The sequence below is a fragment of the Peromyscus leucopus genome, unplaced genomic scaffold, assembly GCF_004664715.2.
Source record: "Peromyscus leucopus breed LL Stock unplaced genomic scaffold, UCI_PerLeu_2.1 scaffold_1143, whole genome shotgun sequence".
Classification (NCBI taxonomy): Eukaryota; Metazoa; Chordata; class Mammalia; order Rodentia; family Cricetidae; genus Peromyscus; species Peromyscus leucopus.
In genome coordinates this window covers 1-23,138 of record NW_023504274.1, presented here as the reverse complement: position 1 = coordinate 23,138, position 23,138 = coordinate 1, and the positions used below count along the sequence as shown (strand labels likewise).

At 45.2% G+C, this 23,138-nt stretch overlaps 1 protein-coding gene and 1 long non-coding RNA gene across 5 annotated transcripts; one reads left to right on the top strand and one right to left on the bottom strand.

The window, feature by feature from the left end:
• Positions 1–3,799: 3,799 nt before the first annotated feature.
• On the bottom strand, positions 3,800–15,402 carry LOC119087077. Its single transcript, XR_005090522.1, has 3 exons — positions 15,001–15,402; positions 4,492–4,735; positions 3,800–3,896 (listed from the first exon to the last, which is right to left on the bottom strand). It is a non-coding gene; the product is annotated as an uncharacterized LOC119087077 (long non-coding RNA).
• On the top strand, positions 14,678–18,485 carry Ccdc70 (coiled-coil domain containing 70). 4 transcript variants are annotated; one of them, XM_037201693.1, is made up of 3 exons: positions 14,726–14,753; positions 14,948–15,034; positions 17,546–18,485. In XM_037201693.1, exon 3 carries the CDS (start codon positions 17,624–17,626, stop codon positions 18,293–18,295), a length of 672 nt encoding a protein of 223 aa, XP_037057588.1. In that variant the 5' UTR covers positions 14,726–14,753; positions 14,948–15,034; positions 17,546–17,623; the 3' UTR covers positions 18,296–18,485. The 4 variants fall into 4 exon arrangements, with proteins under 4 accessions (XP_028716782.1, XP_037057588.1, XP_037057587.1 ...); XM_028860949.2 differs by lacking the exon at positions 14,948–15,034 and having other exon boundaries at positions 14,678–14,753; XM_037201692.1 differs by lacking the exons at positions 14,726–14,753; positions 14,948–15,034 and adding an exon at positions 15,436–15,645.
• Positions 18,486–23,138: the final 4,653 nt, after the last annotated feature.

Below are 23,138 nucleotides of genomic sequence, written 5' to 3'. Positions count from 1 at the left end.
TGCAATATGTCTAAGGAGCCATCCTGTGCCCATGAAGTCTGGCCAACCTCTGAGGGAGATCTTCACCAGACTCCATGGGGATTGGTGGTCTTCCAGTTTCTTGAGAGTGGTCCTGGATCTGGCCATTGAGCAGCAGACATCTCCTCCTGAGACCCCTGTCTCTCAGGAGAAGGGATGGTGCACACTCTCACCCCCATGCACTGTCCTCTATGAGGACATTCAGGTCTTCTCCACTTCCAAAGAAAGTCATGGGGAGTGAGCCACCACCCAGCAAGAAGAAGCCACCTCCCTGCTCAAACTGCCCAGATACTTCCAGATAACTACATGATGGGCCCTTCAGTAGATAAAAGATTCCCAGTGGACCAATCTGTTCTTCCCTAGAATGAACTAGGTAGATGAGTGGAACCTGTAGTGTTCACCCCAAATGGTGGCAACATTGAACACTCCTCTCATGTCTGGAATTGCATCTCCAAGCAAGTAGCCTCCCCTCACCACAGACTCTGGACTCTGTTCAATAACCTCAATGTACCAAACTATGTTCTAGTTGTCCTAGTGTGTGGTCTTATCCATTTCATCAATAAAAACATCCTTCAAATGATGCCTATGCAGGGTTTTCTTTTGTGCCGAGAACATGGGGTTTTTCACACTACCTGTGGTTCAATAACAATCCACAAACCCAAGTGGCATTCGACCTACCTCATCAGAGTGCCTGAGAGGCACTGTGCACACCCATACCCACCTTGTGATCTTAAGAAACCTGAGAGACGGGACAATCTGTAGGCCTCCCCTTCCATACCAATGCTGTGTAGCTGAAGGCTTGGACCAGAAACCTAGGTACACAGCTACTGCAAGGTAGGAGACTGGGGATTCAAGGTCAGGCTTTCCTGGACGATGTGCACTTGTACTTACCCTAGATGAGTCCTTTTCTCCCTGAAATAAGAGAATGTTCAAAATATGGAGTAGCAGCAAGCCTGATGGACACACACACACACACACACACACACACACACACACATCTATGACATGCTATCCCAGTAGTAGACGAAGGCCAGATGACTGGTCAGGTTCAGGGCTCCATCGCCTACTTACTGGGCTCACATACATTTTTTTTCCTCCATGGTCAGACAATGTCCTGCCCCTACACTGCACCTTCAACTCAGTATCCACCTAGGATACCAATGCATTAGAAACCCTCTTACAGATTCTCCATCCTGGCTTCTGCCTTACAGCTATTCATGTCAACACCTACTGAATAGTCTCAGTGCTTGTGTTTTTCTGGAATTGATGTGCTTGAGACACTGTCTCACACTGACTGGAATCTCAACAGCTCAGATCTCCCTGCTGGCTAGCAGGCTGCAGTGATTTGTCCTCCTTGGGCTACTGAGCTGGGTGAGCCATTCCTTATGTGGGTTTTGATCCCAACCAAGAGCAGCTCAGGTAACTTTTATGGGCTTCCCCTGCTCTACCCTCCATTCTGGTATCGTATCTTCAGTTTCCCCAGAGTGCCACACATGATCCGTGTTCCTCCTGGGCTCTCACTTGAGGTCATTTCCTCTAGATGAATTCTTTATTTCTTGCCAATAGCTCTCTTTTGCTTCATGCTCCATTCCTCTCTTCTCTTGCTAGAGTATCTTCTCCTGACCTTATTAGTTATGGGTTTAATGTCATGGTGCAAACTGTGGGGTCTGCCTGCCTGTTGTCCCCATTTGGCAAACTCCTGGGTATGCAAGGGCTAACAAGCTGGAGACATCCTCATGGACAGGCACTTGCTATGTCTAAATCTGCTGAATGAGACAGACATTACACCCCGTGAGTTTCGGCCAGGCTCTCGGTGCCCAGAATGATCTTCAACAACTTGGGGGCAAAGGCATTGTGCTCAGCAGCTCCACCCAACCCAGATAGAGTCCAACATTCAGGTCAATATCATCCACAACAGAACTCACTCCACAGACATACACAAAAGAAGCGTTTACTTAGTGTTGTCTGTCTAAACATCCATCTTACCTCTTTGGAGAATGAGGCAGGAGGACTCTGATAGGATTATGCCAGACTGCACCACACAGTGAATGCCAGGCAACACTGGCTTTGATTTGAGAGCCAACTAGATTATAATCACTATTCATTTCATTATTTATTCTCTAGTCTTTGTAAACATGCATATTGAGTGGACATATTTTCCCACCTGTCTTCATGGCTTCCAAGTCCTTTGTTGTTGCACTTTTATTGTCTGATTCTTGCTCTCATCATTTTCTACAGTCCTTTTTATTTTTTCCAATCATGATTTTAATACCTCATATTCTAGGGATATGTTCATTTTTTTGTTAAATCACTACATTTCCTCAATTGTCTCACATTTATCTGTGGATGTCAACCATCATTTTGATAGAAATAAGAGTCTGTCTGTCTGGGTCTCAGTCTCTCTCTTCTCTCTTTCTCTCTCTCTATCTCTGTCTCTCTTTCTCTGTGTGTGTGTGTGTGTATGTGTGTGTGTGTGTGTGTGTGTGTGTGTGTGTTTGTGTAACTCTTTCCATGTGTCCACATTCTCTTCCCATGTCTGTCCCCTCTGACACTTAGATTCTCACTATGTTTCCCCAGCTGATGGCACACCAAAAATGATACTATGAGTCATGAGAGAATTCTTTGTGGGCATCGCTCCTTTGTTAATATGCTTGGTTGGTGACTTGATCAGATACCAAGTCCACCTCTGTAATGATAAACACTGAGGAAACAGATTGTAGGTTGAAGGTCATTTGGAGATTGAGAAGTATCTCAGTGCATATCTAATTGGGTTAGATAACAAGTATTTGATATCCAGTTTGTCAGAATGAATGCTTTGGTGTGTCTTGGCTAGTTAGACAGATTTCCACCTTCTCTCCTGCATGTACAAGCCCTTCAAAGATGTTGGTTTCTTCCTCTATTTTTTTCCATAGTTTATGTGCTTGAGAGAGTTGTGTCACACTGATGGGAAGATCAACAGTATCAGGCTAGCTGGTTAGCACACTCCAATGCCCTGGCCTTACTTAGTACTGCATTAGTTTCTATGACATACCCACTGGGGCCTGAGCACCACATCTCTATTCAGAAGAGTTCCATGTTTGTATTGTCTAGATATGTATCTGTCAAGGACCCTGATGGACAGACTCACCCTGCTTCTAAATGTCCTAAAGCCAAATCTTTAAAAGAAAAACCCAGGCTGTTGGTTCCAGTCACTCATTTCAGCACCTTGGATGTAAAGGCATTGTTCTCAGTTCAAGGTCAGCCCAGGCAGAAAACAAGTTCAAGTTCAGTGTGGGCCACCAAAGTTCTTGCCTCAGAAACAAACACAAAAGCAGCATTTTCCTGGTATGGTATGGCTGAAGATTAATTTTATCTCTTTGGAGTGGGAAGTAGGAGGATTGCTCAGTGCCAGTCTACTATCCTAAACTGTGCATTCCAGGCAACCCTGGCCTAGGATTGAGACCTACTTCATGGTAAACACTAATTATCTGAGTCTTCTATGTTGTTAAAATGTTCATTTTAAATCATTTAAACCATTTCCAACATTTCCTTATGGAGAAAATAACACATTTCTGAAATCACTAAGTTGTGAGTGTGGCTCTTGGGATGGGGGTTGGTCCACTGGTTGGAGGGTGAAAAAGCCCCTCTGCACCAATCATGCAGGCTTGGAGACTTGCTGACCCAGAGGTCGATCTGAGTCCTGGGTGAGCACCTAAGACTCTTCATTGCTGCTTCCATAGCCCCTACCCCTGGCTGTGATCGCCTCCCCTCAGCCAACCTGCCACTCCAGCCACTGCCTACGTGCCCACCCCCCGGCTTCAACATACCAAGGCTTAGTGCAGTTCCAGGCTCAGCGTCTCAGTCCTGGGAGAGCAAGGGGTTAGCAAAACTTACCGTGACTAAAAGTAGAAAGAAAAGATCAATTTGTCAGAACCTGATCACACATACATTTTCTACTGAAGCCCAAGGAAAGGGTAATGAGTTTGATATCCAGCAGCCTTGCTGGTTCTACTTCATAGACAAGGTGTATCTCATTGTTGATTATGCCTCCCTTCGGCATAAGAAAACTGCAATCTCAGACCCAGAGAATAAGGGCAACAAAGAGCAGGATTTCCCTAGGCTGGAGTGTGGCAAGGACTAAACTTCTCCTGGCTGTCTTGCTATCTTTTAGCCTCACTAGGTCCCAGAGGCCTCACTATGGGCAACCCTGTACGCACTGGGAATGCCTTTGGTCCAGTGGGAAATGTTCCCCAACTGGCCAGTACCTCTATTAATCTACGGACTACACCTCACCTGGTCAATAGCTCTCTGGTTTTGACATCTCTGTAAGTCTGTGCATATTTCAAACATGTCTGCCACTCCCTCCACAGGGACCCAGGTATACCACACTCTCTTGTTGCTACAAAGTATGAACCTTGCTAGTTCACTGTGGTCTGCTGAGTTAGCTGTGTGCTGCCACCTGGGCTGTAAGGACATCTGACTGTTTGATCTTACCTGTCTGGTGTGGAGATCTGGGGTTCCACCATATCACACTATTTAAGCCAGGGAACTCTTCCACAATAGTGAGGTTACTAGGGAGTGATCAGGACACAGATCTGCTTGAGCCACAAAGCTATGAGAAGCTTGCTTAGAACACGTTGTGTGCACAGATCCACAGCAATAGAGGCCAGCAGCCTTGCCTGTGCCCAGGAAGCAGAGCTTTACTTCTGGGCAATGCGGTAAGTTTAATCTTGAAAATCTGTGTGATGGAACAAAGGGCATAGTCTGGAGGTCAAAGGGAGAAGATGTATTTGAAAAACACCCTCCTCCTGTTTCTACCCCCAACAGCAAAATGGTTTCACAGAATGTCAAAAATAATGTAAATGCTATGAAATTAGACTGATCTGAGAAGTGAATTATTGAAATTCAAACTCTGAAAATGAGAGCTCTGTTTCCTTCTTAGTTGACTCATGAAAGAGTCATCACTAGTGCTACTGAGAAGGGATCTCCCTTTAGAATCTCCAGTGAAGACCCTGTATGTATCTGTATTGCATACCTTCTCGTCATGACTGATAAGTAGCTTAAAGGAGGGAGACTTCATTGTGGCTCACAGTTTGAGGGTGGGGTAGGGGGGATACTTACATCATGGCAGGGAAAGCCTGATGGCTGGAGCCTGGGAGAGTTGGTCACTTTGGATCTATAGTCAGCAGACAATGAGTAGGAAGTGGAGCAGGGCTCTAAAACCTTAAAACCCACCACAGTGACCCACTTTCCTATTGACACTATTGATCCTCAACCTTCCAAAACAGCGCTGTAGGCTCTGTGAACTATTGTTCAAACACATGAGCCTGTGGGGGCGCATTTCCCGCTCAAACTGTACCAGAATCTGAAGCTTATGAGCTGAACGGAGCACAGATTCCCCAGTTCAGGCCCTGATGGGGGTCAGTGTCTGGGCACACACCACACATACCCTCCTGGATCCCACAGGAGATGAGAACAAGTGAACTAGCCTAGGTGCTGCAACCACTCTCTTCCCCAGGGTACCCAAGTGGGCACTGGGGAGCAAAGTGCCCAATGTAGTACATTGACGATGGAAACATGCCAAAAAGAAATGAGCCACGTGACTCAGCCAAACAAGAGTGAAAGTTGCTAGCCATTTTGCCTCTCCTCACCCTGGAACAGATGGAAATAACACAGACTACTGCAGGCATTACCATATCATTCTTCTGGTCACAACCTGACCCGTCCAGCAGGCCAGGTTATTCGAGGGTCTCGAGGAGGGACCACCTAGGAATCAATGGGGGGCGAGAGGGAAAGGAGACCAAGCGCGTGAAGAAAGACAGAGTCAGTCTGAGTTGCGTCAAGGTCTCAGTTTATTGACTGGTGTTAGAGCTTATAAACAGGGCTTCAGGTAGAGAGGGGGAGCAGGAGTGAGGAGAGGACAAAGAAAATTCCTAAGGAGGGTCAGCAGGAGGTCGCTTTGGTCCCAGGCCCCTGCAGCTAGCTGATTTAAAGAGGTTTATTTAATCCTACATTCCTAGGTTAGACTAAAAGCCTCTTATTTACACGAGGCTTGATAAATCGTGGCAGGTAACACAAGGTTCAAGACACAGCTGTCCAGAGTCGGTCCCAACAGTTCCCCCTCTTTTCTCAAAAAAGGACCAAGTCCATGTGATCGGGGTTGCGGATGTCCGAGAGAGCCTCTGTCTTAGGCTATACAGGGGGACTCCCACGCATGGCAGGTGTCATGTTGAGCCGGTCTCAACGACCTCTGTACGCTGTTGTCTCCTGCGTGGGCCCTGTACTATTCCCGTCATTGAGTACTCTCTAGCAAGACCGTGGGGACGTTAGGGCTTTAGGACACTGAATCTGAGTCCTTGATGGGGCTCCTGGCTGGCCTCCTAGGAATCTACTCTGTGATAATGAATCGAGACGTGTCGTGGTAAGGCCAAATTAATCTGATTTTTGATAAACCGAGTCAACCGCTGAAAGGCCCAGGGACCAAAGGTAATGAGAAGGAGAAGGAAAATAATCAGGGGGGCCAGGAGGGTGGGGATCAGGGTAGAAAGCAAGGGATTCTTTAAAGCTTTTATATAGAAGGGCAAACCCTGCTCCTAAGAGCAAGAGCCGCATCTTACTGCAGCCCCATAACGGCTAATAAAGGAAAAACCCACAAAATTACAATTCCCATACAATTTCGTTTCACAAGATCATGGTCTGGGTACAGAGTGATCACAGACGGGTAATTTGCGTCAACAGGTACATTTTTCCTGAAACCTCAAGGGGGGGGGTTATCAAGGTGGGAGTGGAGTTTACACAAAGTTCACAGTGGTCCTTCCTGGAACACCTGTAACTATCCCAGTCACAGTTGAGCACATCTCTTAACAGAAATCTCTTTACATTGTTAAATGGTTGCAGGGGAGATTGAACAATGGCTAAGTCAGGTTGCTCTTGGAACTAGATTTTTAGTTTCTCATTTCCTGGTGCTTGAAGTTTTCTCTTTTCCTGAGGCTTGGGGGTGTAAGCCTGAAGGGCTAGGGTCTTTCATTCCCCCATTTTTTTTTTGGCAAATTTTATTCTTAAAATTATGGTATTACATTTAGTAACTCATGGCCTATTTTAGTAACTCATGGCCTGTAATGGCCATGCATAGTTTATGTGCAATTAGCCATCTTGTCTCTATGCCAGGGAGTTTTTTTGACCCAGCATTTCAGCCTCTTTTGAACAAGGAATTGGGACGACGCATTCTCTTCTGGAACTGCTTCAAGCTGGCATTGGGGCGTCATTATCAGGGCCCCTCCCCCAAAAGGCTGAAAAGCTGGTCAAAGACTGGGCAGGGGGCATTTGTCAGTAGCATGTAGCTGCCTGACCCCATAGGGACAGAGAAGAATCATGTTAGCTGGGCTGGTCCACATTAGCCTTTAGCATGTCCGGAGGCCACAGTCATCTGGAGCAGTGGAGTCAGCAACTGAAACTTGGAGGTGTCTGCCAGCCAAGTAGAAATCTGTTGAGACAGATTTAAACTAGGAACAGAGGTTAAAATTTGTGAACTTATTTGGAACCCTTAGATTTATACCCTTAGTAATGGGAAAAGCAGTAATCCCAAGACCAGGAGAGAGGAAAAATACCATCTTTAGGAATACTTATCTGGGGTTATTTCGACCTCTGTGGAGTGGGTCTATGTTTTTATGACTCTTTTGATCCTTTGAGGCCTTTTTGCAGAATGACATAAAAGTTTTAGATACATTAGTATTACCAATCTGTACTGAAATCCATATTGTAGACAAAGCAGGTAATAGGTATCTGTAAAACAGCAGAAGTAGACTTATACCTTTGAGTCCCAACAAGAACTACAGATTTGGGCATTTTACTTCTGTCCAGAAAGCCAGGTGTAAGTTGGACAGAGATTTTGGCCTGGTGAAAAGCACTTTTAGGTTTACATTTAGACATATCTAGATGACATCTAAAACAAATCCAAAATGTTGAGCTTGTGACTGAACAGTAAGTGGTCATTGCTCTATCAGCTCATCAGGACTCCTAAATGTTAAGCTCTGAACCATAGAACAGGAGAGTAATCTGAAACATATCTTATTTTAGACTCATATCTGAACCTTTATGATTTATAAATTTTTACATCTTAGAACATTTTCTTTTAAAGTGAGCTAACAGGCTAGCTATGGCCTTGCAGAAGGATCTGGTTGATGCTGCCATGCTGACAAAGTTAGAGCTAGCCTAGCCATCAGTACTATCAGAAATCTGAGAAGGATAAACTATATCTGAGTGCAGACCAAGAAGCTTCCAATCCTATAAATTACAGTGATCAATCCCTACCCAGGTCTCTATAGCGTTGGAGGTACCAGTCAGAACAACATCAATCTTCTACCACCATCAAGCCCATAAGGCAGAGTACCTTTTCTGTGGAATAGGGACACAGAAGACTGACAGTGTCCCACTACTTGTCCACAGTCTGGGCTGGGTCCTGGAGGCAGGTGTTGCATTGGGGCATCTTGCCCTGTGGTCAGTGTTGTTCGCAATTCAGGTGGCATCTTCTTGTCATTCCATATCTTCTTTGGAGACCTTGGGAGTCATTGCTAGGAGCTGGGGAGCTAGGAGTCTCTGTTTCCGATAGTAAGTTTTTAATCAAATAATTTAAATGTCATATTCATCAGATCATTGACAGGTTTGAGGACCATTATCTATTAAATGTATCTGAGCCAAACAAATCTAGGCCTAATCTTGAAAATATCTCTAAGTTTGGTAATAATGACCAGGCTAATTTGTTCTCTTATAGATATATTAGTCAAATATACCTCTCAGTTTGTTTTTATTTAAATAGAACCGTTTATGCTTTAAACTAGTATCTGGATAGCCAGATGACTAGTATTAACTTGTATTCCTTAACACAGAAGGACATGCATGCAAACTCAGACATTCAAAACCAAACATACATGTGGCCACATTTTCATTCATACCTGTAGAATAGACAGACATTTTTAAGACTATGACCCTTTGGAGTCTCCATGTAACAGCAGAATAGCAAGAGAAAGAAATCTGAAACATGTTTACTTAAACTTTAAAGTTAGACCTTAAAGTTTCATTATATTTTTTTTCAAACCCTCATGACATGTTTAAGCCTTTAAATTTTTACATCTTAAACTGCTTTCTCAAGTCAAAAAATCATTTATTTAAACTTTTATCTTAACCAACAATAATTTGAAACCAATTTTCTTAAATGATGGCAAGTATTTATAACACATTGAACTCAAATGACCAAAACCCATGTAAACTTTTACTTTTCCTGTGGAAACAAAAGCATAATTTTCCTAGTATCTTGAACTGGTAATTTAATATTTCTTTTTCAAGCAATATCAGTGTTATGCCCAGATCGCGCCCCCAAAGAAGCCACTGGAGACCTCAGGTACAGAATGCAAAAGCAAGGGTTTATACAAATGAAGTTTACAAGCCTCGGCATGGGGGCTAGTTCCAAACTTCTCACACACACAGCAGGGAGGTTGGAAGGAGCACATGCCTTTCTTTGTGAGGCTAATATAGACCACATAATTCATCTCCCACCGCCCGCGTCCCTCTTTAGGTTCATATCAGTAGTTTTTCATGTTATCTTTATTTTTCATTTGTTTAGCAACCGTGTTTAGGAGTTTTATGAGCTGTCTCCCGGGTTTGGGGAGTTTGGGGAGTTTGGGATGTTTTATGACCACTTAGTCTCTGTCAGATGGTCATATATCCTAACTCTGTGTTTTCTTAAGTTTCTGTAGTTGATAAAGCCACCTGGAAAAAGGCGTCTAAGTTCTTATCTGCATTTAAGAATCCTGGTTTTAGCTTCTCTTTGTCTGTAGGGGATGAAGTTGGGGGGTGGTTACTGAGGTTTCACAATCAGGACAGAAAGGGTTAACAAGAGAAATTCCTGGCTGGCAGAAGAGACTTTGAAGTTATCACAGTAAAGGAAGGGAGGGGGAGCAGTGGTCATAAAGTATGTCCTTGGCTGCCAGTGTTCCTGAAAAAAAGTTTTTGTTAACTCCTCTGACTAAAGTCAGATTCTCTGTTCAGTGTTCACACAGTTTTGTCAGTTGCAGGCAGCCATTGTCCTGTCCAGAGCAAGACATGAGAATCTTAGCCCGCCTGTACCCAGAGCACGCACCCCACCCTCGTGAGAGCAGCCAGCTGCCTGCAGTTCTGATAGCAAGAGAGCAAGGGAGGGAGGGAGGTGAGTAGCAGAAACAGATGACCTTTACACAGACAATTCAAGTACCAGCACATCAGCACTGAGATGATGATGGCCTCACTCACAGCAAGCAAGCCCCTCAATTGCAGCTCGCACATCCTTCTGGTGGGCTAGGCAAAGGTCTAGTGGAGAAGAAGGGGACTGTCCCATAGCGTCCGTCACAGTCAAGTCAACAATGAGAACAGTTAACACACTACACACAAGACCAAGGGCACACGAAAGAAAAACTTTGCCCCAACGAGACAACCAACAAAGCTCCAAGAACAATGACAGCCTGATGTGCTCTGTGGAGAGTGACCCTCCAGTCTCAATCACACCAAAACCAATCCAGACTGAGGATCTCTGTCCTTGATCAAACAGACATCAGGGTGCTTTCATATCCCTGTCAGTCAGACATGCACCTTATTTCTTGGAAGAGAAACAGAGTGTAAAGTAACAATGACCACAATAAAACATACAAAAAAAACCCCACAAAATGGCTCTAACAATTTCCCGGGAAAAATACAAAGTGGCACTTCCTCCCACCATGGGTAAAGGTACCCAAAGATGCTCCTCTCCTGAGCACTCCCTGGAGGAGACTCCTAAAATCAAATGGTCACCTCTGAGGTGGCCCAAATGGCTCGGGACTAGGGGTTCCCTTGCCCAAATCAGGGAATGAGACGTCTCTCTTTCCCTCCCAGGATCACTGTCCGGACACATCTGTCCCAGTGAGCCTGCAAAGTACAAATCAGTCGACTGGCACAAAACTTAACGAGACAAGACAGAGACAGAGACAAGACAGAGAGCGCTCTTACCGGTAGATGTCAATAAACCTCTGGACCCTTGAGGGTCCCGGTGGGGTCTTTTGGTCTTTTGTTCAATGTGATTTGTGGCAACCTCATTCTTACCGTCTTTTGGGATGGACACATCGTTTAATAGGTCCTCAGCAAGTGCCAGAAGATGTGACACCCTACTATCCTTTTCTGAATCCTATAAAACATCTCTGATTACTCCATAGAACTAAAGAATGCATCGGGGACATTCTCTCCATCCTTAAGCAAGTTATTGATATCCTTTCTGACTTTATTCCACGTCAAAGGGTGGATGCCCGGGCCATTAATAACCAGCCAGGGACATTTTTCTTCCACGAAACAGAAAAACTTAATTAAATCTTTTTTTCTTTCTTTCTTTTTGACTCTTATTCCCCTCTCCCTGAAATCTTCATTTCCTAAATGAAGAGAGCCTCTTTAGAGAGTGCTTTACCCTTTGATTGATGAACGGCACTTACCTCAAGGCTGCCCGCGGCGCACGAGTGATGCTGTTGGGGCACCTCTACCCTAGTGAGTCTGGCCAGACCACGTTTTCTCTTTGCCGTCCAGTAGTGAGCCGCCGTGCCTCGAGCCCCACGTTCGGGCGCCATTTGACCCGTCCAGCAGGCCAGGTTATTCGAGGGTCTCGAGGAGGGACCACCTAGGAATCAGTGGGGGGCGAGAGGGAAAGAAGACCAAGCGCGTGAAGAAAGACAGAGTCAGTCTGAGTTGCGTCAAGGTCTCAGTTTATTGACTGGTGTTAGAGCTTATAAACAGGGCTTCAGGTAGGGAGGGGGAGCAGGAGTGAGGAGAGGACAAAGAAAATTCCTAAGGAGGGTCAGCAGGAGGTCGCTTTGGTCCCAGGCCCCTGCAGCTAGCTGATTTAAAGAGGTTTATTTAATCCTACATTCCTAGGTTAGACTAAAAGCCTCTTATTTACACAAGGCTTGATAAATCGTGGCAGGTAACACAAGGTTCAAGACACAGCTGTCCAGAGTCGGTCTCCAACAACAACCAAGATGAGCTAGCCAGGTCAGTTCATCTCCTGTGAGGTCTGAGTTTGCAGCTGAGTCTCTAGGGCTGTAATTCTGCATTTCAGGCAAACCTTTATATAGTGCTATAAGCAGGGGCTCAATTAAATGTTTTTCATGACCTTGGGCATGGTGTCTCTTCACAGAAATAGACTACCAACTAGGAGAGTCACGATGTTTAGCACAGCGACAGAAACCTAACTAAGGTAACATCCAATGTAGTGAATAAATTAAAACAGCCTGAAAATGTGATTTTCCTTTGCTGCAGTCTTTTGTCAGAAACAATGGATTTGTTCCTAGGATGTGCAAAATTGAGGAATCTCATGTTCGTTTTTTTCTCAGGATTTCTATCAATATGCTGCCCCTCAGCCAGGTGCTCACTTGAAGGACAGACATTCTGAATGTCAGCTTTGGATTAAGCAAGACAGCACAGCTGTAGAGCCTTTGCCTAGGCCTCACCAAAACCACTCACCCTGGTCAGTGACCAGAGTCTGCCAGTGAGTCCATGCAGTGTGCTGAAGGTGACCCCTGGGTCCACTTTAGGCACTGACATATATAAACATTATCTTTCACACCTCACCAATGTTTCCCTACAGGGGAAATACATTTTACTTTAGGGTTCATCTTATTACTTTAGTGGCAAAGAAACTCAAAGCTAAATGTTAACCAGGTTGTAGCAATGACTTAGGGACTATGACAGTTAGTCTCCATTAGAGGGAAGGCATATATACATGCCTCTTCCAACACTCTTGGTGAGAAGCAAGCATGCTGATATACACAAAGAGGTTAAAAATCTATATTCTAATGACTTCTGTGGTTTCCCTACTGACACAGTTTCCTTATATTGTTCCTTTAATTATATATAGCAAGGTATCTAAAGACTCTAAGTTTGTTACAAAACAAGATTCAGAGAAGGAAGGAAGGATGACAGGGACTCCTTCTGTCAATATTTGATAAATCATCAGCTACATTAAGATAAAGATGGCTGCAATATTCCAAGGATATGCAGGCCTCTCTATGGCTCTCCAGTATTCAGGAACTAGTGCTGATGTGCCCAGAGCTCTAGCCCATATGATAGCATCTTGATAGCCATGGTTCCCCACAGGCTCTTCCTGTCAGCTGCCTCAGACACCTTCAAGTGGGTGCATGCATGGTAAGGTGGGGTGATTAGGCTCAGGTCTTTGATGCCCACAAATTTGGAAGTCAGGTCCTCAGGGTGGAAGTGTCAGGAATACATCCTTGTCATTTGTATTTAAAAATATCCCCCAAAAGTCATGTATTAAAGGCTGAATTATCCGATCATGAGGAGTCTAACTTCATCAATGTAATTGGAAAATGTTTCACATATTTAAAAATTAAGCAAGATTTAATTATGAATAGCAAAATGTAAAAGTAGCAAAAAATGAAATTACAGTGGATATCAGGAAAAGATGTTTTTTGATATTCTCTCTTTGTAACCAGAACTATCTTTGAGCTCACTCAGTAGCTCAAACCGGCCTTCAACTTGTGATTCCCCCTGCATAGTCTCCCAAGTGCTGGGATCATTGGCATGCCAACCTCAGAACAGAGCTATTGAATGATACGTAAAATCTTAAAATGTGCAGAAATATAGACAGAAACTGTCTTAAGCAAAGGAATAAATTAAGCCTTAAGGAGATCTTATCATTTGCCTCCTGGATCTGTCTGAAGGACATTACATGAAATGAAGCAAGCCAGACACAGAAGAAAAATACTATCTGGTCGCACTTATATGTGGTATCTCAGAAGAAAAAAGCATCTGGAAACATAGAATAAAACAATGGTGGGAGAAAAGTGGGTGAGACATGAAGTGATTCAGGGAGCCTGGAATATGTATTTCTTGATAATAATTGTCTTGCCTTGAAGATTTTTGCTAAGAAAGCAAATTTCGGGTGCTCTTAGCTTACTATCCCTCAAAGGATACACACCTCTGTGAAATAACAATTTGTTAATTTTCTGTGCTATAGTAAAAAAATTCACTATGTAATTACAACTAGTGTTGTAAATGAAAGACTAAACTGAGGAGCATAACGGTAGATTTGAGCCAATGGGAAAAGACTCCATGGACTCAAAAGCAGGTCCACTGAGGTTATCCCGTCCAAAAGACAGAAACAAGGAGGTAAAAGAAACAAAACTGTAGAGTCATGGGCCACCATAAGCTGCAAACACAGGAATAATAAAAAAAATCCCAGAGGAAGAGAAAGGGGGATAAAAACAACCAAACCCATCTGAAATTGGATGAAAGACCACAGAAAGTCTTCAAATACCCAAGAATCCCAACAAAATCAACTAGGATAAACTAAAAGAAACACAGAACAAGACACATCCAAGTCAAACCACCAAAAGGCAAAGACAAATACAACAAGTAGCAAGAGTCCTTCATCACAGACATCTCCCCCTGGAACATGGTCCCAGAGGCCCTTCCTGAAACAACCTGGATGGGATCTGTTACTATCGGTGAAGTATAAGATGAAAGATGTCAACATCTTTCCAACCTTTTGGGCACTCTCTCCTTTCATAGGTCTCTCACATAGGGCCCCATCTCAGCCTCCACCCTATGACTCAGAACTGAGTACAAAGGGGTCACTGTGAGGAGTGTTGGGGTGAGCCCAAGAGATGCATCACTGGGATTCTGATGTGACAATGACTGCCTGCCCTCTGAGGCCTTCGGAGCCTTCTCAGTTGGGAAACAGCTAAGCAGTAAGTAACCTTAAAATAAGTCCTAGCCTAGTATAGTTTTGAAGACCAGGCATGTTTTTATTAAATTTAAAATTATCTACATAGACACATATTGGCAGTTTTCTATTGTTCTTGATATATATCTCATATATACTTGATTTTACCTATTTTATTTCCTCTAAGAGCATTTGTTTTGCATTTGTTTGTGTACATAGGTATGAGGGTATCACCACTGTGCATGTGTGGACTTGTAGAAGTTGGCTCTCACCTTCCATGTTGTGACTTCCAGGAATCAAGCACAGGTCTTCAGTCTTGGCAGCAAGAGCCTTTACCCACTAAGCCATCTTGCCAGCCCCCTCAAAGATAATGTAGTGGTAACTTGGGAAAAACTAGGGCACGATTTTTCCTAATTCAGGAAACTACCATCCATTCAGCTGCTATTTCTTGAACATCTGCTCTGTGGCAAAAATTACACTAGGCTGGACCTAGGGATGGAAGACAGGGCGCTGCTAACTGGACAGGGTGGGCAGCCCTGAGCCTGAGTCTGTGCGGCCGTGAGGAGAGGGTGCCTCCTTGCCTAAATCTGGAAGAATCAGGTCACTTAGTTCAAGCCATCCAGAGGGTGGGACTAATGTAGAACTTAGCATATTCTAGGGATTCTAGTTCAAGAACCGTGTAATGACATAAACAAAATCAAAGTTCTAAATTCAGTTATATTCATCCAACATTTCTTTGCTGGCTGCCAGGTTACAGAGACAGCAGGAAGACACATCCACACATAATATCAAGTATGTCAGGCAAGGATAGAACACTGACAGACAGACACAGAGAAGAGGGGAGAAACAAGGACTGAAGCCCACCCAGAAGGTGAAGGAGACCTTAGAGGAGACACAGTCGGGGCTTTGGTAGAGAGGTAAAAACGTCTGGGTTGTATCTCGAGAAATAACTCTATGTCACCTGGAACAGAGTGGAGAGACAGGAAAGGAAGGAGATAGACAAGCAGTTGCTGGTAGGCTTTGATTTTCAGGCTATGGAGTCTTTGACTGCTTGTAAGCAGGTGTGATACAACAGGACAAAATTCTAGAAATCCATAGGGGTGTGGGGGAAGGCTACACTGTGTAGGCAGATAATCTGGACTTCACGTGGTGGTTTTTAGCGGCGCTCTTACCCTGTGAGGAAAAGTCATGGAACATGACAAAATCCACTACAAGAGTTTTATTCAAACAAGGAGAAAGGGATAAATGTGATCAGGCCTGCTGAAAAGACACATGTGGGAGAAGGGGGCAGGGGGGGAGGACAGATCACATGGTCACACCACGTGATTACATGACCACGCAGTGCATGGGTTAGTAGGACATATGACCCGGAAATGACTAAGTGTCCTGCCAGGGCATGCGCGACCATGGGTGTGTGGCTGGAATTCCTATCAGCAAGATCAACACCAGAGACCAGGGAAGTAGGAAAAGACATCCTACCCAGAAATGGGCGTGGGAAGATGGAACAGAAAGTGTGTACCTCCAAGAGATGTAAAGGATCAGAACTGATAGAGCTTGGTGGTTGAGGAGAAATCTGGTATAGGAGGAGATCAGAAGTCAGCCTCAGGTTTCTGGTTTGTGTTTCTGGAGAGAGGCCAGGTCAACAGCCATACATACCATAGCCACTATCTTTTCATGTATGCATATACACGCAGGTACAGGTACACACACACACACACACACACACACACACACACACACACACCTCCTTCCACTGGTGGGTTCACCATCCAATTGTCTGTCTTGTAACAAACAGCTTTAACCTGTGAGCCACCCAGTGTGAGTGAGCATGAACATACACACACACACACACACACACACACACACACACACACACACACACACACAGGAAGGGGGAGGGAGGGAGAGAGGGGAGGAAGGAAGGGAGAGAGAAGGAGGGAGGGAGGTTCTTCATTCTCTAATCCCAAGCCAGAAGAGAAAGAAAAACCCAGGGAAGGTCTGGGAAACGTCCTGCAAACTGGCTCATGCTGCTTCACAGTGTGCGCTTTGGTGCGGACCCCTGAGACAAACCCACCGCAGCCTCCGAGAAGCACACCATGGGACCTCTGCACCTGAGTGCACACACTAGCTACATCCAGCTTTCCCTGCTCTCTGAGAATTCATCCTTCCCACCCTGTGACGACCTTGGTAGTTACCTGAATTGTGGATTGTCCTGAAATACGCTACCTCAGACACATGCCCGTGTTTAGAATCCTTAGCCTCTCCCTTTCCCTCTTCTTTCCTTTATTGCCCTTCTCGTCCCTTCCCCTCCCTCCCTTCCCTTCCTTTGCTCTTCTCCCTTCCCTGTTTCCCTTTCTCTTCTCCCCCCACCCCACCCCACCCGTTCTTCATCTTCCTCTTTCCTCTCTTCTTTCTTCTACTGGTGTTAAATATTTCACAAACATATTTTTACGACACATACGCAGCCACCTCCCGGGGAAAGAAACAGGATGCTGCCAGCCCCTCTGAGGCCCTTCTCAGCTAATTAGCTCTACGTTGCTCCCCAATTGTTTCGCCACCAAACACCTTCATTATCACATCACCCTTGTGTACTTTGATCCTAAGTTTAGCACCACTGCCTTTGTCGGGCGAGATTGTTTTTGGAACACTGGACCTTGAAGGTTATCAATCAACCGGCTCAAAGCCATGGCCACCCAGTAGTCTTCTGTACTAAATCTTGTCTCTCACTAATAGGACTAAGAGCAGTGATTAAATTTTCCCATATCAGACAGAGTTCCTCCCATACTCATGGACATGTTCTTTCTGGTGTACTCACAGGGTTTGACCAACTGACCTGGACGTGGCCAACAGCCCTGACCTCCAACACAGCCACCCACCACTCTGGCTGACTGAAAGATGTTTCCCTTCAAGGTGAGCAAATGGGTGGGACTGGCATGCCTCCGGTCTCTGGTGCTGTCCTCACCCAGTATTCGTCAGAAGAAACTAATAAACAAGCTGCAAGAGGAAAAGGCTTTTCGAGAAGAGATGAAAAATTTCCACGAGAAAATAGAAGACTTCAGAGAAGAGATATGGGATTTCCGAAGCAAGATCCGGGCTTTTCGGAGCCAGATCCTGGATTTCCAGGAAGAAGAAAGACCTTTCTGGGAAGAAGAGAAAATGTTCTGGAAAGAAGAAAAATCCTTCTGGGAAAGGGAAAAATCTTTCCGGGAAGAAGAAAAGACTTTCTGGAAAAAATACAGAACCTTCTGGAAAGAGGACAAGGCCTTCTGGAGAGAGGACAATGCTTTATGGGAAAGAGACAGGAATCTTCTTCAGGAGGACAAGGCCCTCTGGGAGGAGGAAAAGGCCTTATGGGTGGAGGAAAGAGCCCTGCTTGCAGAAGAGAAGGCTCTGTGGGAGGATAAAAAGTCTCTCTGGGAGGAAGAGAATGCCCTCTGGGAGGAAGAGAAAGCCCTCTGGGTGGAAGGTGGTGGCTTCCAAATCCTTGGGGAGCAGAGGCACCAAAATGGCCCCTACAATGCCAATGGAGAGCCACAGTCCACAGCCTTCCCCCGAGGTCGTGCATAGTGAGCACTGTACACACAGGGCCATGGGGTACAGCCATCACTGGTTGGGATCCAAGTCCAGGGTGACCCCGTGTCCTAAAGGAAATGGACACTAACTTGTCTCTTTGCCATGAAAGAGATAATAAAGTCCTGAGGAGAGGCTTGAGAAAGCATCTCTTCCAGGAGGGTTGGCTGCCTCCACCCTGCCATACCATCTGACTCTGTGATTCTCTTATCCCATCCTCCAGACTGTATTGCTGACCCCTGGGGCTGGCTCCAGACAGTTCCCAATGTCCTCTGCCTGTGGGGGGGGGAGGTTGTAAGGTTGTGTAAAAGACACTCAGACAATGTCAGACAGAGAAGAGCTGGCACATCCTGCCTGTCACTCCGAGGGGTGATCTCTTTACTCTGGCCAATTTGGGAGGGCCAACTTGGGCTGACAGACTTCTAGAAGTCTGCCTCACTCCTTGCCACTCCTCAGTGGCTCCTGTTGCCCACTGACCTTATGCCAATAATTCCTTTATAACTCATCTGTCTGTATCCCCCACACATTCAATCAATTATTTGCAGCTCCTCAAAAGCACTGCACTCCGCCATTCTCACCTGGAATGCATCTTACATCTCAGACCCCAACTCATTCCTACTCTATTGGTAAGCTTCTCCGAACCATTAGCTCCGCCCCCCCCAGGAAGCCTTTCTACAAGTTTCCACTCACCCTCCCAAATAGCTGGTGGGATGATCCAGGAATCCAGGAGTCTTCCCTGTCTTGCCTCTGCATCCTCACACCCAGATGGGTCTCACTGTACCTGTCTGTGTTGTTGGTTCTTAGCCCTTCCACGCTGCCTTGTGGAAGCTTTCCCATCACTCTGGGGTGACAAGGAAGGTACATCCATTGATGAGGGAACAGAGACCCAGAGAAGCAAAGTGATTGCATACGGCCAGAAACAGAACACATCTCCTCTGTCCTGGGCTTCAGATCCTTTTCTAATGCAACCTGGCTCACGGCAGTTGTCCTTAGAGGCCACCTACCTTAAGAGGTAGAGTCTAGTGAGGAAGTTATGTTATTGGGACTGTGTCCTTGAAGGGGACAGGCTTCAACACAGGCCTCAGAGCAATAGACCAACCAGCCATAGATCAAAACCCCTAAAACCATAGGCCCAAAGAAACTTCACACTCTGTGGAGTGATTATCTTGGGTATGGTGTATAGTAATAAAAAAAAAACTGGCCAACACATGGAGAGATCAAGATGGTGGTTTAGACACTCAGATTTCAAGAGTGATCACTGAAGCTCATACCCAAGAAGATCTGGTCTGGGTGTGGTATGTGGAATGACAGGAACCTCCAGAGCAGCAAAAGGTAAAAATCAAGCAGGTCCCAGATTCTACCAAAGAAAAAAAGAGAGAGTAGTGAACCCCAAAGGAAAGGTATAGAACGGGAGTGCGGCTGGGCAGTAAAGCATTTGTTTAGCATATGCGAGGTCATGGTTTTGATTCCTAAAACGCAAAGAAAGGAAATAGAACATAAAGGAGAAAATGTAAACCAGTTTGAAGCACCAATTACGAGCACACAATGAGTAGAAACGACCCATTTCTCAATGCTCCCTAAGAGACCACTGAAGAGACAGCTCTCCTTCGACAAGTGCTTGGAGAAGCTCCCCAGAGACGAGTGGTGGGTCTCTGGGACTCTTTCTTTTACCCAGCACACAGTTGTGACCTTTCACTGTCTCAGGTTCTGCTCTTCCAGATCTGGGTAAGGGAATGGGCAGGTCAGTGGGCAAGTGTATCCCCGCCGGATGAGACAAGTCTGTCTTGGAGTGATTCCTTGCTTTTCTCTTAAGCTACTTGGGAGGGTGAGTGGAGACTTGGAGAAAGGCATAGGCTTGGCTGATATGTAAAATTAAATTAATTATAAAATAAAAATGTTTTTAAAGAGGGGGGGACTTCCTGGAGGGGCTAATGGCTCGGAGAAGGTTACCAATAGAGTAGGAATGAGTCAGAGGCTGAGATGTAAGATGCGTTCCAGGTGAGAACGGCAGAGCGCAGCACTTTGAGGAGCTTCAAATGTTTGATTGAATGTGGGGGTGGGGGGAATACTGACTGACAAGTTATAAAAGAACTACTGACATAAGGGAGCCACTGAGGAGAGGCAAGGAAAGTAATGATGCCTTTATATTTAAATTTAAGGTATTATTTGGAACCAGCGGTCAAATCCAAGGCCTCATGTTCGATAGAAGAATTCACCAACACTGTTACACCTCCAGTTCAGGCTTAAATCTTAGAAACAACATGTGAGGATTTACATGTGACACACAGATAAACAGCATTGGCCTCACCTATGAGCTTCTTAGAAATACAGAATCAAAGGCGGGCGTGGTGGTTCATGCCTTTAATCACAGCACTTTAATCACAGCAGAGGCAGGTGGATCTTTGTGAGTTCGAGGGCAGCCTGGACTACAAAGCAAGTTCCAGGACAGCCAGGGCTGTTACACAGAGAAACTGTGTCTCAAAAAACAAAAACAAAAACAAACAACAAGACAACAACAACAAAAAGAAATACAGGATCATAGGCCTTATTCCAATCTATTGAATTAAGGTTCTGTTTAATAAGGTCCCTGGGTTATTTATGTGGCTTTAAAATTGATGGCATGTTTCTGTAATATGAGTGAGCAGAGGAGGGGGAAGTGAAGAAATGGCGAGACCATTCATCTGGTCACAGCAGAGTCCAAGGAAATGGTGCTGGGTTGGCATGAAGCAGCTAGGGAAGAAAGCCACCAAGAGGTAGATCAGTATCTGCTTGCTTAGGGATGGATAGGATGTGAGCACACAGAAGAAGCAGATAACCAAGACGAGTAGGCTCCTCACAGAGACAATGAAGGGATCATTGTTCCTGTCTGTCACTGAGAAAATCCAAGAAGGCTCCGAAGAGATGAAAGGTGTAATCAAGGACATGTAAGATTGCAGGGCTCCACAACCTGTTGGGTCAGTGCTTGGAGCTGGAGCTGGAGTTGTTGATAGTTATGAACCACCCAATATGGGCCCTGGGAATGAAACTCTAGATCACTATAATAGCAGCAAGCACTCTTAACCTCTGAGCCTTCTCTTCAGCAATGGCACTTTTTAAATGAGTCAGTGGGAATCTCTCTACCAGTTTTCTAAATGAAAGTGTATGGAGACATGTCTTTTTTTTTTTAAACTTATCTTCAATCCTTTTACTTTCCCAGTTCGGATGTTCCACTTTCTTGTAATAATCAAAGCTCTGAGTTAGTCAGTGTCCTGTAACTCAGGAAAATAAGTGAACTGACCAAGGTAACCCCATTTTGCTTTAGCTGACTGCTTTTTATATGCTTCACCCAAGGGCCTCCTAACCCTGCTAACAACCTCCTGCTGAGCAGAACATTCTAGTCTCCTACCCCTGCAGCTCCAAGTCCATTGCTTTAATAAACGGGAACTTTAAAAATCTTTGTTAACAGAAACTTTTGAAAGTTCAGACCCTGGTATGGTAGAATTGCGATTTGGAGCTTTTACAACCTGCCTCTCTCCAGGGTCAGGAGACTTTGTCATGAGTGTGCTCTGAACCGACAGAAAAGAAAGGGGTCAATCTGTCGTTGAATGACACTCTTCTGTGCCTCCCTTGGGTAAGACATCTGCAGGCCCCAGCAAGATGGCCATTCAATGCTCACCTTCGCTCTGGGTCTCTCCACTGGTGAACTGTTGTTACAGGGGAGGCACCCCGGGACATTCCAGGGCCCTGTGCCTTCCACACCAGGACTGGATTTAGTCCTAGAATGCCTGCTGTTTCTTGACATAAACAGTCCTTCTGGTCCTCCTGGGAGGTAGATTCTGATATATAGGTTATTATCTCTGGCCTGGTCTTAGTAAATCCTGATAGGGATTCCTCTCTGGCACCTTCCTCCAAAAGTCAAGATGTTGCCGAAGTTCTGGTTGGAAATTTTTTGTTGTTCTTCTTTTTTAATTTTATTTTATAAATAATTTAATTTTACATATCAGCCACAGATTCCCCTGTTCTCCCTCCTCCCACCCCCACCCCCACTGGTTGGAAATTTTTTATGTCTATTTCTGTGGATGACTGAGTGACTAATTGGACAGTAGAGTTTACCAGTTCTGTTTCAGCCATTGTTCTGGGCCTCTCCACTTTTCCCTGCTCCTCCCTGGAGACTAGAGAGCCAGCCTTCTCTCAGAGCTCACTTTGGCTAAATGGCAACCAGAAGCTGACTGAGTACTCTTCCTTCTCCCCTCTGGAGGAATTCCTCTGCCCTGATCACCTACACTAGGAGGGGCAACCCAAACTTTTTTTTTTTCAGGCAGGGTTTCTCTATGTAGCTTTGGCTGTCCTGGAACTCACTCTGTAAACCAGGCTGGCCTCAAAATCAGAGATCCACCTGAGTCTGCCTCCCAAGTGCTGGGATTAAAGGCATGACCACCACTGCCTGGCTTCTCTCTCTTTTTTTTTTAATGGCTCTATTAATGGGTATGGTAAACTACTCTCTGTTTCCTCCCGGTTCCACCATATTTCCCCTCCTGTCTCCTAGATCCTTGTCTTCCTGCAGATGAGTCACACTGGAGTACTCACTTGGCCCCTCCCCCTTCCTTTGTCTCACCTGTCATTCTGCTCACTCTGCAGTTTAATTTCACTTAGACATGGGGGGGGGGTAGCGGCAGTCAGCCATTTTAAACTGGCTCCTCTTCAGTGTATGTTTAAAAAGTTTCTCTTCGGGATTTGGTGATGACTGTGGAGTCATTCCAAGAGAAAGCTCATATATTGGCCTTCTTGTGGTGCAGGTTGGCCTTCAACTGGGTCCTTAGACTCCACCTATCCCTAGAGCTGCCTCTCTCGAGGTTATAGG